Below are 18,229 nucleotides of genomic sequence, written 5' to 3' on the forward strand. Positions count from 1 at the left end.
TCCTGGTACAAGTATGTTTTATTTTATTTAAAAAAAAAAAAAAGGTATGCAAAACAAATAAGTCCAAAGTACTTACTGGGTTTCCTGATTGTTTCAGAATATTAGCTGCCCCCACCCCACATTCTGTACTTCTAACTGAAGTCTGTCTTTATATGCTGTTTTAACTATTTGTATGCCCTGGTGTTTTCACTAAACCTTTTGTCTTATAAATTCTTGTCTTCCTAATTTCCACATAACTCCTTGGTAAAATTGGTTTATTTTATTTCAATAAGAAAGGTATGCAAAACAAGCAAGTCAGAGTACCTACTACCTTTTCTTATTGGTTCTCTTGTTGTTGTTGTGTCTTTCGGCTTTTCCCGGTAAGGGGTCGCCACAGCGGAACTCCTGTCTGCTAATGATTGGCAGTAGATTTTTATGTGCCACACAACCTTCAACGAAGGTACGCCCATTCACACATGTCTCCACATAGAAGACGCTCTAGTAGAGAATCGAACAGGACAACGTCTTACTGTGAGGCGACAACGCTACCGCAGCACCACCACCGCATATTTGTGAAATCAGGGCCAGCCCTTTTCATCATACTATTGGCTATACACCATTTTTCTGCTCTATTCTGATCCTCCACCTCCCTCAAAAGAACAATTACAGCCTAATCAGGGCCAGAGTATTTCATCATAATGTTGGTTATCCACCACTTTTTCTGGTCTATTCTGTCCTCCCCTCCCCCGCAAGACCTTTTACAGCCTAACCAAGCTTTCTTAAGCTACAGGAGCCAGTGTCTTTTTAGTGCTGTAACATTAAGTTTAGTACCTAACCATGTCTTAGTCCCGCCCTTATTTGAAAGCTTAGCTCTGCTCCTTGCTGGTCCCCACATTTAAGTAACTTTATATCTTACAACTCGCTTCTCAGTAGTCAGATTTCAATAAATAAAGATTGTATTGGTGTACCATACCCTCGTTAAGCTTACTGATAGTTTTATTTGAAGATCCTTACCTGCAGACCTCAGTGCTGCCCCGCTCCATTTGCCATTGCTAATGCTTGGGCTCACTCTTCTCCCCTACCCTGCCCCCATTTCCCACATGGCCCCACTACCACTACTCTTATATCTAGCCATCTCCACCCACCAAAACTCCAATCACAGATTAGACACTCCCTCTCACTACCCTCCATTAACCTATACCAAATTACATCCCTCTCCATATTCCCACCTACAGTAATGAAAGCATTGCATAATCATAGAATAACCACTATCCTTTCATGCAGTCTCACTGTCCTATTTATCCTAACCCTAACCCTCTACCTCACCTCCTACCAAACCACACTAAATGCTACCTATACTACCTCAACAAAAGATACCACCACTTCTATTCCTCATATTCTTCACTGCAGCCAACACATAACTCCAAGCCTATACCATCACACTATGATAGCACCTAACTCACTCATTTTACTCCCAATCACTCCTAGCTCACCAACAACAAAGTATATAGCCATCCTAACTAAACTTTTCAAACTCTTATACCATATAAACTACCAACTGATCCTAGCAGGAGACATACACCCAAATCCAGGGCCTAACCCTATGCAAACTACCACAGCTAATTCAACCTTTTCCTTTAGCCATCTACCCATTATTAGAACAAAAACCAGCCTACTAATTCTGAGCTTAAATATTCTAAGTATTAACAATAAGGTGCACTCATTGCATGCACTAATATCCACCTACTCCGCTGATATATTATGTCTGACTGAATCCTGGATAAAGCCCACTACAGCAGACAATGAGTTCCTTCCTACTGGATACAATGCACTATACCACAATAGACTTTCTAAAAAAGGGGGAGGGGTAGGATTACTCTTAAAACACCCTAAATAGCACCACTATTAATCCACAAATCCCTTCCTTCAATAACTCTGAACTCCTCCTTGCTAAATTCAAACTTGGAGACCAAAAGCCAATCAACGTTATCACATGTTATATGCCACCAGGTAACAACATCCCTACCCTAGAAGCCTTCCTACAATGGACAAGTCAAAACTTGCCCCCAGGAAACTATCATCTTTGGTGACTTTAATATAGATTGGACACATGTTCAGCTATTAGCCACATAAACCATATCAACATCTCCAGTTTCTCACAAGTCATCCAATCAAGCACTAGACTAGGAAATGCAAAAATCAAAGACAGCCTCCTAGACTGGATCTTAATAAATAAGACCAACATCCCTTACCAAGAAGGCCTCCTCCCTGACTCCTTTAGTGACCATCAACTCACCTTTCTACTAAAATTCAAAACCCAGGCTGACCCTACCCCCATATTACAAACAACCCGTAACACAAAAAACTTTGACCCCAACAAATTCAAACTCGATCTAAAGCACCATAACTGGAACATACTAAAAGTAATACCTCTAGAAGGAGCCATAATCCATTTCAGTAACACTTTCCTAGAAATCCTAAATGCGCATGCTCCAGCCCGCCCCATTAGACTCAAAATGAAAACAGCCCCCTGGCTTACCAGAGAGACTAAAAATGGAATATCAGAAAGGAACAGAGCCTGGTATCACTGGAGAGCCACAAAAAAAAAAAAAAACAGCAGCTAAGGAACAATTCCAAAAACTTATGAATGAGACAAGCAATTTTCCTATATAAAAATAATTATTTCCTGCAGCTACAAAACAAGCATCACAAGCATTACAACAATCCCAAGAAATTCTGGGCAGGAATAAATAAGCTACTCCACCCTAGCAGACTCTCCACCCCACCTCCAGTCTCCACTAATGAAATCACAAATATACCAGACACATTTAACAAATACTTCATAGAAACTATTTCAAATCTTGTTCAAAAACAGCCCACATCCACCACCACTAATTACCCAGAACCTGTAGATAGACCCAAAACAACCTTCCAGTTTCAACCCATCTCTACCAACTATGTCAAAAGGTTGCTATCCAAACTTAAACCTACTGCACTAGCAGCTGATGGGAAACCTGCTGAATTCCTTCAGTTGGTTGCCAATGAACTTGCCTTCCCTATATCCATCCTTCTAAACAGATCTATCTCAGAATCCTCAACATCACCCATCTGGAAGACCTCCTATATTATCCCCCTCCATAAGTACGGTACCTCCACCAACCTCACCAGCTATCACCCCATAACTATCTTGCCTCCACTAGCTAAAATACTTGAGAAATGTATACATCACTGGCTTATGCCATACTTGCTTAACTTCTATCTCCTACCCAGCATGGATTTTGGCCTTCTCATAGCACAACCACCACCCTACTCTCTTTTACAAACCTCATCAACCAAAATAAACATACAGGCAATCTAACTTCTGCCATATTCTTGGACCTATCAAAGGCCATTGATATGGTCAACCATCTTAAATTAGTACAAGCCCTTACTGACCTTGGCCTTAGTAACCAAGCATTAGCTTGGTTTCAGAACTATCTAGAAGGAAGACAACAAGCTGTTTGGTGGGACAACAACCTATCCACACTGCTACCCATCACCACAGGAGTCCCACAAGGTTCCATTTTAGGTCCCCTTATATTCTCCATTTTCATCAATAACCTCCACATCATCTGTCAAGATGCAACGGTTATACAATACGCGGATGACTCAACACTTTACTGTTCACCCAATGATCCTCAGAAACTCCTCTCTATAACCCAAAAAGCCTTCCATACCACTGAAAACAAAAACCTAATATTAAATCCCCAAAAAATAAACTGTTGCTATTTACACCTAAGAAATCTGTCACAATACCCAGCCCATTTAATATTGTGTCCAGGGATGGAATTGTCATCTCCCCTGACACTCACACTAAATTGCTAGGCATGACCATTGATAATAACCTCAAATTTGATATGCATATAAATCAAACCATTAAAAATATCCACAAAAATTTGGGCAGTCTATATAGAAAATAAACCATTTCTAACATGACCTGCTAGGATAACAACTGCTCAAACTCACCTCCTTTACACACTATTTTATGCCTCACTCATTCTCACCAACTTACCCAAAACAGAAATTGTCAAACTCAACACCTGTTATAATCAAATTGCAAAATTTGTTATCGGTGCCCCCTACCAAGCCCACCACTGTCATTCCCTAAAACAACTTGGCTGGCTTGAATTCCCTAATCTCGTAAATTATCATCAACTTTCATTTGCCCATAATCTCCTACTAGACCCAGACAAAACTCCAGCTCTGGCCAATCTACTAGAACTACAACTTAAAACTAGACAACTTCACTCTAGCGACAAAAAATTAATCAAGGTCACCAAGACCAACAACACAGCAGGGGACTCTCTCTTCCCCTAACTACATAGGCAAAACATGGAACACCTACTGCTATTACCTCAGCAGGCTCAAAGATTAGATTTAAAAGCCTCCTGAAAGAACACCTAAAGCACACATGGATATGCATGTGTTCCCCACCTGGCTGACCACCCCCCTTTACTCTTGCCCTCTGACTTCAGCTTCATCACCCAAAGAATGCAACTTCTCTAGCTTCCTTCCAGCTCCACCGCTAATTCTAACCCCTTAGTCAATACCCATATGTCACTGCTAGGACACTTATCTATCCACTACACTTTTCTCTTTACACCTCTGCTCTTACTCTATACTTAAGCTACTTACTCCTCCTGCTTTTCTTACTTAACCTGTTATCCAGTTTCCCATCTCTGTCTCTTCTCCTGCTAATATACTCCCTACTATGTCTAATCGTTGCTCTCTTTGTTGCTATACTCCCTACTGTAGCTATCTTGCTCACAAGTCAACTGTACAAAGCAAAAAATGCAACCCCTACTAACAATGTTCACCCTTATGTAACGCCTCCACCTAAAACTGTAAAAGATGTGTTCAGTCTATGTAAATATGTTAATCTTAAGCTTCAATGCTATGTTACTAGTCAATGTTAGGTTTAATACTATCTATGTAAATTTGAATGCTTCTGTATATACCTCATATTTTCCTTAAAATTTAACTGGTGAGCATTTCTCCCTGGGTCTCCACTAAAAATGGACATGCATCCAGTCAGACTTTCCCGGTCAACAAATGTAAAATAAATAAATAAATGACTACACTCATATTGCCTTGTGACATACTTGATTGTTTGAAGAGGGACAAGTATATAATGTTAGGTAAAATCAGGGACAAGTGTGTTTTGAGGACTGGCTGAGTCTTTGGTATAATAACAACATGTTACTGCAATGTGTGCTTGATTCTTCATTTCCGTTCTCCTCTGCCTAGTTTACATCTTTATCATCTGCAGCGTGCAACTCTTAATTTGTATGTGATGTGGAGTTATTTATAGGCCCTGCGCGTATTGAACACTGGCTTACTGCTCTTCAGCAGAAGAAGAAAGCACCCAAGTGAAGGATATTTTATGGATGTCATTATTTAGTTATTCATTACGCTTTGTTCACTGGCTAAGTGGGTATGTACTGACCCTTTTCAGCTATGGCATGATTTAAAACAGAGAAAATTACATTAGGATGTCAGTAATGAAGTTTGTCATATAAATAATGGCTACATGGTAAGAACCACCTAATGATAACATTAACATGCAAATATGGTATGATTATGAACATGCAGCCAGAGTGCATTGAAAGTAAGACATGCATAGCAATATTACATAAACTTGTACATAGTTTACATACATTAGAAATGTACAATATACATAATATACATAAGATGCATAATCCCTGAAACGGATCGCTGTAGCAATTTTGCCATGGCCATTTTCAATTTCATGAAGGCTGCTATAATAACGAAGTACCTAGACTTCTTATCTTTTTGAAAATGCATATTAATGCAAAATCTGCTATTCTAGCAACTTTTTATAAAAGCAATATTTAACATTGTCCCTGCTTTTAGGGCTCCTTTTCCCTCATTACTTTTGTTTTTTTCCAGAATTCCTGTTGTAAGAGGTTTAGAGGTACGGGACCTCTAAAACACAACCAATTGATTTACTCCTGAGTGTAACACAAATGGGATGAGAAACACCAGCAAGAAATATGAGGCCAAATAACTCCTATAAAAGTGTACATTCACATTTTCAGACAGGAAGACAAAGAGACAGTAATTATGAATTTACTGGAGAAGTTTAAAAAGCTTGAGGTCTCATTTATGTGATATGGCAAGGGAAAAATCGGAAGGACATGTGAACTTTAGCAGCAGCTGCAATCTTGTAATCATTGATCTGAGCTGTGGCAGTAAAGCAAGATGTGAGATTCTAGACAAAGCTTTTGGTTTATTTGTCAGACACTGTTCTCTTTATTGCATGTTAGGAATGAGTCCAAAATATGCAAGCAGCAAACACGAGGATTTCCTGTAGTAATAAGAGTCTTGCATTTCATAAGATGGCTTAGAGTTCTGTGATCAGGGGTATCTTTGAAGAAGAGTTAGTTGTTCTTCTGATACAGAAGAGAGGAATGAAGTACTTCATCGTTTTAAAAACTCACTTCTGGGCAGCTAACATAGAGATAAGTCGTAATGCAGATCAAGAAATTGCTGAAGGAATAACATTGCTCAGTTGACCTGGGAATGCTACGGATCCTCCCAGACAGTATTTGTACTGTGGGAAAGGAAGTTTGGTCTGCTTGCTTAGCCTGTTGTTAACATAACACTCATCAGAAAATAGAAGTGATGTGAAACTATTAACCACATTACATTATGTATGCCTTTTAAAAGTTGTAAGTCTTTTCAAATAAATGGTAGCATACCTTGCACAAATTTACAAATGGTGGCATACCTCACACAAATTCACAAATGGTGGCATACCTCGCACAAATTCACAAATGGTGGGACACCTCACACAAATTCACAAATGGTGGGACACCTCACACAAATTCACAGATGGTAGCCTACCTCTCACAAATGCACAAATGGTGTCATTCCTCACACAAATTCACAAATTCTGAACAGTTAGTTCACAAATTCTGGAAAATAATAAGGATTGGGGGGCAATGTCCCAAAATCAGGGACAGATTTGAAATATTCCTCTTATAAACATAGAAAGCTGATAGAATAACAGGTTTTGCATTAAAGTTATTTTTCTAAAGGATGACAATTCTGAAACTCTAAAATGTCTGTCATTATTTAGTAACTTCAGTCCCCTCATGATTTTCCAAAAAGCCACAACTTTTATGAGGAACAGACAAAAATTCTGAGGTGCAAATATGGACATTCTGTGAAATGTGGAACAATTGAGGGGTTATTTAAATGTATGATTGGTAGCCATCAACATTTTAAATTACAACTGCACTTTACATAAATTTGTAGATGCTTTAGGTTATTTATTGATTAACTTACTGTTTACTATTTTGGTCTTTCAATATTTGGCTGTTAAACATACCTTGAGCCTACTTCAGGTCTTCAAAAGTGTGCCCCCTATGAACATTGGGTCAAATATCCTGTTTACCATCAAATTACACAAGTTCCTCTTAAAGGTGGCAGGTGTATCCAGTTTCTCAATTGTAAAGTCAATGAGTTGTACCAATTCTCCACCCTCTTATGGAAAGTATCGTTCAGGAAACTATTTCTAGTTCTTATGATCTCCATAAAGTTGTTAGCATTTCATGTTTCATTTGAATGAGCTGCAAAGTTTATCCTTGTGCTGTTACCTAATAAAATTGTCATGTTTAGACGTGAAAGCCAGAATGAAGTCCCCCCTGACCAGTCTGTGTTTACTTTGAACATGGAAAGTTTTCCAGTCTTTTCTTATACCATAATTTCCTTACATTGCAAATTTGTTTTGTAAATCATCTTTCAATTCTTTCTGATTTGTTGCTCAGAGAGGGGCTATGTATACTAAATGAAGCCTCATTTTCAATAACTGATTTGTAGATAGGCATTATTACCATGGGGGTCCTTAATGCAGATGGATCTTAACATAAGTTTAAGTTCTTATTACTTCTAAGAAGTGAACCCCAAAGGAAAAATTCCTAACAATAAGACCTAGATCTCTTATCTGGTCAACATTTTACAAAATTGTATCCTATGGGTATCCTTTTTTTTTTTTTTTTTTTTTTTTGTTATCATATGGCAGTTCTTATCTCAGACATCTAGGCTATTTAACAACTTTTGTAAGTTATGCTGGTCAAGTAGTGACCACAGAACCCACTTTTATGTCATCAGCAGTTCCTCCAGATATAAGAGAGCCAGACATGAAAAGCATAGACAAAACAGGTCCCAGTACACACCTCAGAGTAACTCCTGCTCAGATACAGCCAAACTCAGAATGACATTTCGCAATTTTAACTCAACATTTTTCATTACTAAGCCAATTTGTGATCCACCTGCCAATTTACTGATTTACTTGGTGTCTAGCAAGTCTAGCCATGGTGGTACAGCGGTAGCATTGTTGCCTCACAGCAAGACATTCTCATGTTCAATTCTCGGCTGGAGTGCCTTCTGTGTGGAGTCTGCATGTCCTCCCTGCAGTCGAGTGGCCTCTGAAACACATGCGTGAATGCTGAAGGTTGGGCATCGGGCTGTCAACTCAACACCATAAAAATCGACTGCCAGTCATTAGCACACCGGAGTTCCACTGTGGCAACCCCTAACTGGGAAAAGACAAACAAACTTGGTGTCTAGCAAGTAGGCTCAAGAGTTCCTTATGAGGAGTTGTATTAAAAGCATAAGCTAGATCCTGATATATAACATCATCATTTCTATAAACTCTGTTGTACATTTCTGATACAAGACACCATACCATAGATATCTTATTATCAAGATCATTAAAAGGCAAAATGGTATAAGAACAACAACTGGCAATTAAATTTGGTGCAAGAACAACAATTGGCAATTAAATCTCAATTGCAGAAATGACTATAAACTTTATACAATTGTAATGTTATGATTAGATATTTCATGTTAAATTGATTAACAATGCATTTTACATAATAATGTCCTGAAAAATAAAATGAAAGTCTATTTAAGCAATTTGAAATGTTGTATGGTCTTTGTTGCAATAATATTATGAGGTGCCAAAATCTGCTTACTCTATTAATCTTTTATTTCAGGTGAGTTATTTTTCCACCTGTGCCTGCTTGTCTGATAAGTGGGAATTTCCATCATTTTTTCGAACTATACCAAATGATGTTTTCCAAGTGAAGGCTATTGTTCAGTTGATAAAATATTTTAGCTGGTCATGGATTGCAGCAATTTCAGAATATGGTGATTATGGTATATATGGTATAAATTTATTAACTGAAGAAATTAAGATTCAGGGTATCTGTTTGGCCTACCATGAAGTCATCCCAAAATTTTACAACAAGGAACGAATCCTTGAGATTGTAAATATGCTAAGACAATCATCAGCTCGGGTGGTGGTTGCCTTCTCTGGAGAGGGGGAACTTCTTCCTGTTTTTGAAGAGCTTGTATATCAGAACATTACTGGTATACAGTGGATTGCAAGTGAAGCTTGGATTACAGCTTCACTGTTTTCAACACAGAAATATTACACATCATTAGGAGGTACAACTGGTTTTGCAATACGCAGAGCAGAAATTCCTGGATTTAAGGATTATCTGTTGACAGTTCATGCTTTTTTATATCCAGACAATAACATACTGACAGAGTTTTGGGAGACAATGTTTGGCTGTGTTCTGAACTTTTCTAATGCCACGAGTACCGAGAAGAAAATGTTGCCTAGATGTTCTGGACAAGAATCTCTCAAGGAGAAAGAAAATGTATACACTGATGACACACAACTTCGGATTTCATTTAATGTTTATAAAGCTGTTTATGCCATTGTTCATTCTTTGAACATGTTACTGCTTTGTGAACGTGGAAATGGACCTTTTGTAAATGGTACATGTGCCAACATTTCAGATTTTGAGCCCTGGCAGGTACTTATTTTATTTTACATTTCTTTACTGCGTAGATGCACTTGTGTATTGATCATTTTATATTACTCTGGCTAGGTATAACAAAAATGGCTCATATCTTTTACAGTGTGGAAACTACAACATATTTTGCATATGTACAAAAAAACAAAAAGAAACTTTAAGCAGTAATTTTGGCTAACGTGGTTAATTCTAAATAGTAAGAGAAGTGATGAATTCATATGAGTCATACTGTGTCATTGCAGAAGAATCCTGAAAATTGTATTGTGTTAAGCTGCGTCTTACTTGCTTAGTAATACTGTATAAAATTTTAGTTTTCAAGTTACTGTGGTTAGTAGTGGTAAATAGATTGTTCGCACGTAACTTCCACGTGAATGATGTTAGAGCATTGAAAGATCTATATGATAATGTCCGGTTATTTGGTGACCTTGCTAGCATGGCTGAATTGTCATACTGCATTTCAAAGTTTCAATGAGATGGACAGATATTTTGGATTTACAAGTGGGGGCCATACTCCTAGGGGGGAAAAAGTATAAAACAGGTTGAAATGCTGTTGAGCTGCTATCCTTATACTGTAAGTCACTTCACATTCTGTGGGGAGAGTGGGCATTCCTGTGTTTGACTAGGTTTATTAAGTGACACAGTAGGTGCATTATATTTTTATATTAAATGTTTTGTATTAGATTAAAGACCTAGGATGTGGATCAGCAAATGACTTATAATTTATGAATACATCATGTGTGTATTAATCTTTTCCGTTACTTCCTTTGAGAAAAACATAATGTATTTGCTGTTCTTTGCTTTTGCTAGTTTTAGACACTACTCAGTTATTGCTTACGGAAAATGAATTGTAGTCTGTAAAAATGTCTAAGCAGCCAGATGATGTATAAAGTTTGCATTAATTGTATGTGATTATTAATCTGTTCTTTGTCTTTAGTTTTTGGGTGTCTCAATAAACATGCATTTAGTTTTGTTAATATCTGGTCATTGCTTTTGCACTCATGTGAAAGGTATCTAACATCTTTTTACATATTTTTCATAAATGCTGTTTTTATTCCATATGTTAGGATGAAAAGGGTAGGGCAAGTTGAGGTGATGTGTGTCCAGTCAGGCTGTGATACAAATGATGATTCCTCATAACACAACAGCAAATTTAGTGGAGTGACTTTTTACCACATATGTGGTGTGTATCCTATTGAGCTGACAGTAACCCAGCAGAATGGCTTACTCATCCCACTGTAACGCAAAGCTACTCACAGACCTTTACATTCTGACAAGAGCACTTCAGTGTCCCACTGTGCCTATAGTAGTTATCTCACCTGTGTTTGTCACCGGGTCACTGGATATGATTCTCTGCTGTATGCTGTAGAACATGTCTGACTATGTAATATTCTCTGCATGACCAGGTACAATGCACCATGCACATTGTAGGAGGTCTTCTAGTCATGATTGTCATAAAAGACTGCTAGCATGTAGCCATTAAAGTTCCATCTGGGAATGTTGTATACAAAGAAGAAGGGGTAACACTCAATCAACAGACTGTATATGAATAAAGCAAGTATGAAGATCACAGGTGTCTTCATAAGACAGAATTGAAGTATTTATCATGCTCTATTTTGGCAAATGGGTGCAATATTTTAGTATTTTCCTGTGGATAATATCACACATTAATTTTGTTAGAGAGTACATAGGACTGACTGTGATGACACCATTTGAATATGGAGAAGAGATTACATGAGTTAAAGATTAATTAAGGATATAAGATACTTCAGCAGCAGAGGGAACACAGAGGATAGATAATAATATTAAAAGATACACACAGTTGAAGAATTAATCTGTTGCGGTTTTACACATCACATCAATTACACTCAACAGGCATGAATGATGAGCCCAATGTTCTATTCTCAAATTCTACACAAGACAGACATAGTATGGTGCATGTCCTCTTGAAGGGGAGGTTAAGGTCAGTAGAGGATCAGTTGTATTCATTATCACATGATTGAGCTAGAGGCACTGTATGCCATTTATTTATTTATTCATTTTATAGGTAAGAGAGCTAAATCAAGAGGTCCTTTCAGATCCATGGCATGCTACAGGAATTAAAACACACAAAACACTTTCATTATAGTGGAAAACATAGAAGATAACTATAACTGCAAACAATAACAAAAAGTAAAAGTTTCAGGCACCATCTTGTGAGGAGACACAGATTTATGATAATACAATCATTAACAGTTGACAGTAATTAATTACTGTAACTATAACAACTTAGATTAATCTGAGTGGTATTGTAGTAAGATTGTCATTGCAGTGCTGAAACAGTGAATGTATTCTGCAAATAAAAATGATTTAATCCGTGAAAAGAAAGTGTTTAAACTGTGCTGCACATAGATGACAATTAACATCCTATTTCCAAACTTTAGGCCAAAATATGAATAATGTGTGGATTGTACAAGTAAAAGTTATATCATCTGTATTAGGAGTGTGAGAAAATTCTGAGGAAGAATAGAAAATTCTAGTGAAAATTGTATGATTGAGTGTATTTTCTAAGAGAAGAGCAGTGATTTCTATGGAAAAGCTTAAAGATTAGAGTGGCGGTTAAGTGAAATGTGCACAGCTGCAATTTTCAACAACCCACACAGTACAACTGCACAAATTTCTAGGTTTAATGTCCAGCATCTTAAAATCTGCAGCTGTAGTACAGATAGAAGAGTGGGTCAGCCATGTTTAAGGAGTGGGATGTATATAGATTATTATACGTCTTTGCAAAGCATTTTGCTGTATCATGCTGCTTGACTGCTGAAAGCTGCAATATCATTTAATGCTGTTTTGTTGTTTGGTATAGCACATTATGTATTCAGAATCCATGTAGTTTGTCAAAGTGTACCTTCCTTTGAAAGAGGAATGGGATGAAACATTCCACTGATGCAGTTCATTGAAAGGAAGGTCTGTGTTTATGTGTGCATGTGTAAGACTGAAAATATTGAACAGAGAGGGTGGTAAAAAAAATTCATTTTCCCCTCATGTTGTGTGATTTTAGAGATGCACTGGTGTGGGGTGATGCAGATGGTTCCTCCTTCACCATAAAAACTGTTGATAAGCTTTTTTATTTTTAATGATGCACTGATTTGTGTCACATGTATTTTAGTAAGAACATTACCACTGAACTTTCTGAACCTATTCAAGTAGATGCTTAGATATAACGTCTGTGTGATTTCACTTGTTCTGTATACTGTGTAAATGTCATGAAGGTCAGATAAAAATATCAGTAAATAATGTATAAATATGAAATAGATATCACTTGCAATTGCTTAGCTTTGTGATGTGTATTTTAATTATTTTCCTTGAAAGCTTCACTATTACCTACAAAAGGTTTCCTTCACTAGTACATTAGGAGAAGAAGTGAAATTTGATAATTATGGTGATTCTTCCACATCATATGACATAATTAACTGGCAGAAAAGCAAAGAGGGATCTGTTCAGTTTGTAACAGTCGGATACTTCACTGCTGCTGGCACAAAGGGACAAGAGCTTATGATTAACGAGAATGCTGTGATCTGGAATGGTGATCAAAGACAGGCAAGCAGCAAATTATATTTATTTTGTAAGACATTTCTGTTATGAGAAACATAATAGCATTTTATTGTTTTGGAAAACAGAAGCCCCTCAACAAGGATGTCACTCAGCCACACAATATGTCTATTTATTCCCCTGTCAGGAAAATACCCCAATCCTATTAAACAACAACATGTATAATTCTACAAATAACTACAACCACCTCATGCATTGTCTTATGCATTCTTCCCTTCTTTTATTACTTCTGCCCATTCTAACTTAACAGTGAGATTGTCACAGATTCTACATTGTCTACAAAAATATTTTCTCATATTGTTCCCAGAAAATACATACTTATCTCCTTCAGGCAAAATTCATCAAATGGACTTTTGATTGCACAGAAATAGGTTCATAGGTTCATAGGTAGGGACTAGGCTATCTGCCCGAGGGCATTTAAAAGCCTAGCCAGAGTGTGTCGGCTTTCGCCGTCCCATTGATTAATTAACTGATCCTCTGTCAAGCAAAGACAATGAAGTGATCCCAGGGTTATATTTTCTGTTACCCATCTACTCGTCAAGGTTTCTCCTGAAGAGTGTTAGTGAGGGGCTCTGCCTGATGTAATTTGGAATTTTGTTCAAAAGCATGGGGAGTCTCTGTGACAGGAATCAATCCCTCCAGCATGTCATATTTATTGTTGTGGCGAGGTTTAGCTCACTAGACCGCGTGGCTCGCAGTGACTTGGAGTTCTTTAGGTGGAGCATGTCCATCAATTCTGAGTTGGACATAGCTTTATAAGTCAGGCAGAGATCACCTATGAGTAAGCGATATGCCACTGAGTACAGCCAGAGTTTTTTCAGTCGAGCTGCTTAGGACATATGTTTGAGACCACTAATCCTCTTGGTGAGGTACTTTTGTGGTCTTTCCAGCTGTTGGAAGTGTCTTGTGAGGTACATCCCAAATGGGGCATTGTATTCTATGATGGGTCTAATGAGTGACAAGTAGAGAGGCACTATATCCTCTTTATTTCTAGATGCGAACCCTTTAGTAATTAGATGGGCCACATAGAAGGACTTCCTAAGTACTTTGGCAATATGATTGTCAAAGGAGAGATTACTACCTACCTGGGTCCCCAGATCTCTTATTACCTCTTCTGTATTAAGAGAGCTGCCACCTATGTGGTATTTCATGGGTGTTTTGTTTTTCCCAAACGGGAAGATCCTTTTGGAGGATGTCCGTGTCAGCCGGAGAGTCAATTATGGCTCCCAGTTTGCAGTCATCGGCGAATTTGGTTAGCCATAGTCCTCCTGTGTTTGCCTGTACTTCTGAAAAGTATATGCCGAACAATAGGGGTCCCAGGACCGTGCCTTGCTGGACACCACTTGTGACTGGTTTAGAGTCGGACCTGGTGCCCGCTATTCTTACCGTGAGTTCTGTCTGTAAGCCAGTTGGCAACTCATCTCATGATGTAGGAGTTTATGTTCAGGCTGGTGAGTTTTTCTGTAATACCCGAGTGGTGTCAAAAGCCTTGGCGAAGTCAAGGCAGGCTGTGTGAACCACCTTTCCCTCATCTATGGCCTTGGTGACTGTCTCGAAGAAGTCAACCAGATTCAGTAGGCATGATCTGCCCTTAACAAAGCCGAACTGGGTCGGGTCAAGTGTTTGGAGGTTCCCAATGCCTTTGTTAATGAGTTCCATGATAATGCAGTCCACAGCCTTGCAGACCAGGCTAGTCAGGCTTATGGGGTGATAGTCACCAGGGTCAGTTGTGGCCCCTTCTTTGTGGAGAGGAATAACCATTGCTGTGCACCATTCTAAAGACACGTAGCCTGTGGGGAGACTGAGGTTGAACAGCGTGTTTAGGTGGGGGGTTAGTTTGTTCTGTAGTTCGTGCAAGACGCAGCCTGGGACACCATCTGGTCCCATTGATGCTGTGTTTTTGGCTTTTGAAAGGGCTGTTTTCACCTGTACATCTGTGATTTTTGGGACGCTACACTTTCCCGATATTGTTGTGGGCCCTTTTGGAGGTGAGAGGGGGGTGAAGTTTGCACTGAATCTATCTGCCAGGATGTTGGCAATATCAGTAGGTTCAGTATATTTTGTGCTATTTTGCACTAGTTCAGTGCATATCTGTGAGTTGCCACTTAGATTCTTAACATAGCTTAAGAAGGCTTTGTGGTTATCTTTTGAATCCTTGGCTATTTTTCTTTCAAAGTTAGCCTTGGATGACTTCATGAGGTACCTCAGTTTCTTACTGATACTGATCAGGGATGTCTTTCCTTCTTGGGATTTGCTTTTTTTCTGAACTAGTTTCCTCCTTCTATTGTATAGCCTGTCTATTGCAGGGGTCCACCAAACTGGTTTCCTTCTCTTAGAGGAGTGAGTCTTGATTTTGCTAGTGATGGCACAATCCATGCATCCTTGTAGGTGCTCATAGAGTGCATTTGTAAAGGTTTCTGCATCTTGGGCAACATTATCCTTTAGCGTGGGGGCTGTGAAACTTACCACCTCTGTCTTAAGTAAGGTGAAGTTTGCTTTAGAAAAGTTTTTTACTGTGGTTTCCTTAGTTGGGGCTGGTGGTGGGGTGTGGACATCCAGAGTGATTAGTTTATGGTCTGATCTAACCAGTGACGGGTTGACTTTCGGTGTGGAACATCTGTCGCCCATGTTGGTGATGACCAGGTCCAATATGTTTTCACCTCTGGTAGGGGAGTTTACCAGCTGATCCAGGGCATTTGAGTTGATGAATTCCAGGAAGCACTGGGCCTGGGAATTTGTACTCGAATAGTTTTCCCAGTGAATGGTAGGGTAATTGAAATCGCCCAATATCAGGGTGTTTGGTAGGACCATCATGTTTTCCAGTGTCTCCAAAAAGGTGGAGTGGTGGTCCTGGGTCATGGAGGGTGATCTGTAGCAGGCCACAATTTGCATTGCAGATTTGCCCGATGTTAGTTGTACATGGATGATCTCAGAGGTATCATGCTGCGCCACTAACCTGGAGGTGTAGGTATCCTTGATGAATATAGTTACACCCCCTCCTTTTGTGTTTCGGTCCATGTTCTGTGGCCGAAGCGTGTGGTATGAGTTGTAGCCTGATAGTGCTGGGGTGCTCTCTGGAGCCTTGAACCAGGTTCAGTTATTGCACAGATGTCGACGTTCTCCATACTGAGGAGTGCTTTGAGCGCATGCATTTTGAGATTTAAACTCCTGGCGTTGAGTAGCTTATAATTGAAAGTCAGTGCAGTGAATTATGAAACTACCATTTTTGTGGACTAATTTTTATCTTCACTGGTTTATTAACCTGGGTTTGTACCTGCTAGTCCAGATTGTTTCTACCCAAAACCTAACAAAGTCCTTTGAGTTTTTGCTACATTTCTTGTTGTTTTGGAGACCCATGAGTGTAATTCCATTTTAGGTATAGTGTTTACTGTGATACCATCACATTATAATGATTCTTTGAAGTGCTTCCTCACTTCCCTTAACCACATTTTGCCAGAAGTTATTTTTTGTGTGTTGTATTTCCCTTAATTATTCCTCAGACATCCTTTGTTCTTCATTTTATTCAGCACTTTTTAGAATCACATTTTTTCGTCTATGTACTTTCAGTTTTATTTCTATTCCATGCCATGCTTAACCCAGTTATTTTGCATGGTCTTTCATGGGTTATGTTCCTACATTTCTCCCAAACTTTTATCACCATATGGTGAAGTTGCATAATAAATGGGGTCACTCTTCCTGCACAAACACCTGTGGGGGGGTGGGGTACTGTGTACAGTGTAACATAACCCTTTGCAATGAAAGGCATTAAGAAGAATGACCTCTGAGATGTAGATTTCTATGCACATACAGTGTCTGTTGGACCTCCTTTTTTCTCAATTGTTTTTATTGAAAATTTTAACAACAAACATTAATATATAATAGAAATATTATAAAATAAATATACACATCTAAAAGAACAATAATAAACTACAACTAAAATAACTATTTACAATGCTGTCTACTATAAAACAAGGCTTTTTAAACAGAAAAAGAAATGTGATGAGTAGTTGGTAGTTAATTATTAAAGTCTGTGATTGTAGATGTTTTTGTCTTGATCATGATACATTCAAGAAGGCAGACATTAGTTGCTAAGTGTACAAACTCCTCCATAGTAGGACTAGTCTGATTCTTCCAGTTCTTGGGGATGACTTTTCTTGCTAATGTTAAGATACTCCATAAAATAAAGTATTTTATTTTTGCGACACAAATGAGAATAGGTGTATTATATAAAATAAGAGATTTGCTCTGCATAAAGTTATCATTAAAAACGGACTGTAAGAGAGAATTCATATTACTCCATTCCATTATGTTTTAAGTTTTATACAGTCATAAAAGAATTGTTGCCAGTCAGTTTTAACATTTAGTTAAACTAAAAGTCAGTCTTAACTCATTACATCCCAGTGACGCCTTAAGGTGCATTTACAGTTAACTCCTACTGATGCCTCTAGGCATCAAATCTTGCTTGCTTGTTCATATTTGCATCAATAATTCCAAAACCATGCTACATACAAGTTTTTCAAAGATTTCATCTTAAAACTTACACAATGGCAAACTCAACTGCATTAATATTTGACCTCTGTCTAGTGCAGGTAAATAGATATTACCTGTTGTTTTTAAGATATTAATTTATATAGATATAATTTTCACACACAAACTCCTCCATAGTAGGACTAGTCTGATTCTTCCAGTTCTTGGGGATGACTTTTCTTGCTAATGTTAAGATACTCCATAAAAGAAGGTACTTTATTTTTGTGACACAAATGGGAATAGGT

General features: G+C 38.2%; 1 protein-coding gene across 1 annotated transcript in view; it reads left to right on the forward strand.

Moving 5' to 3' along the window:
* LOC122801303 (extracellular calcium-sensing receptor-like) overlaps positions 1–18,229 on the forward strand; it is a 106,095-nt gene that overhangs the window by 29,529 nt on the left and 58,337 nt on the right. The window contains exons 2-3 of the mRNA XM_044070848.1: positions 9,042–9,869; positions 13,218–13,445. Of these exons, the coding sequence (XP_043926783.1) occupies positions 9,042–9,869; positions 13,218–13,445 (1,056 nt within the window). The remainder of the gene's footprint in view (positions 1–9,041; positions 9,870–13,217; positions 13,446–18,229) is intronic.

This window comes from Protopterus annectens, chromosome 4.part1, assembly GCF_019279795.1.
Source record: "Protopterus annectens isolate FY-2018-M chromosome 4.part1, PAN1.0, whole genome shotgun sequence".
Taxonomy (NCBI): domain Eukaryota; kingdom Metazoa; phylum Chordata; order Ceratodontiformes; family Protopteridae; genus Protopterus; species Protopterus annectens.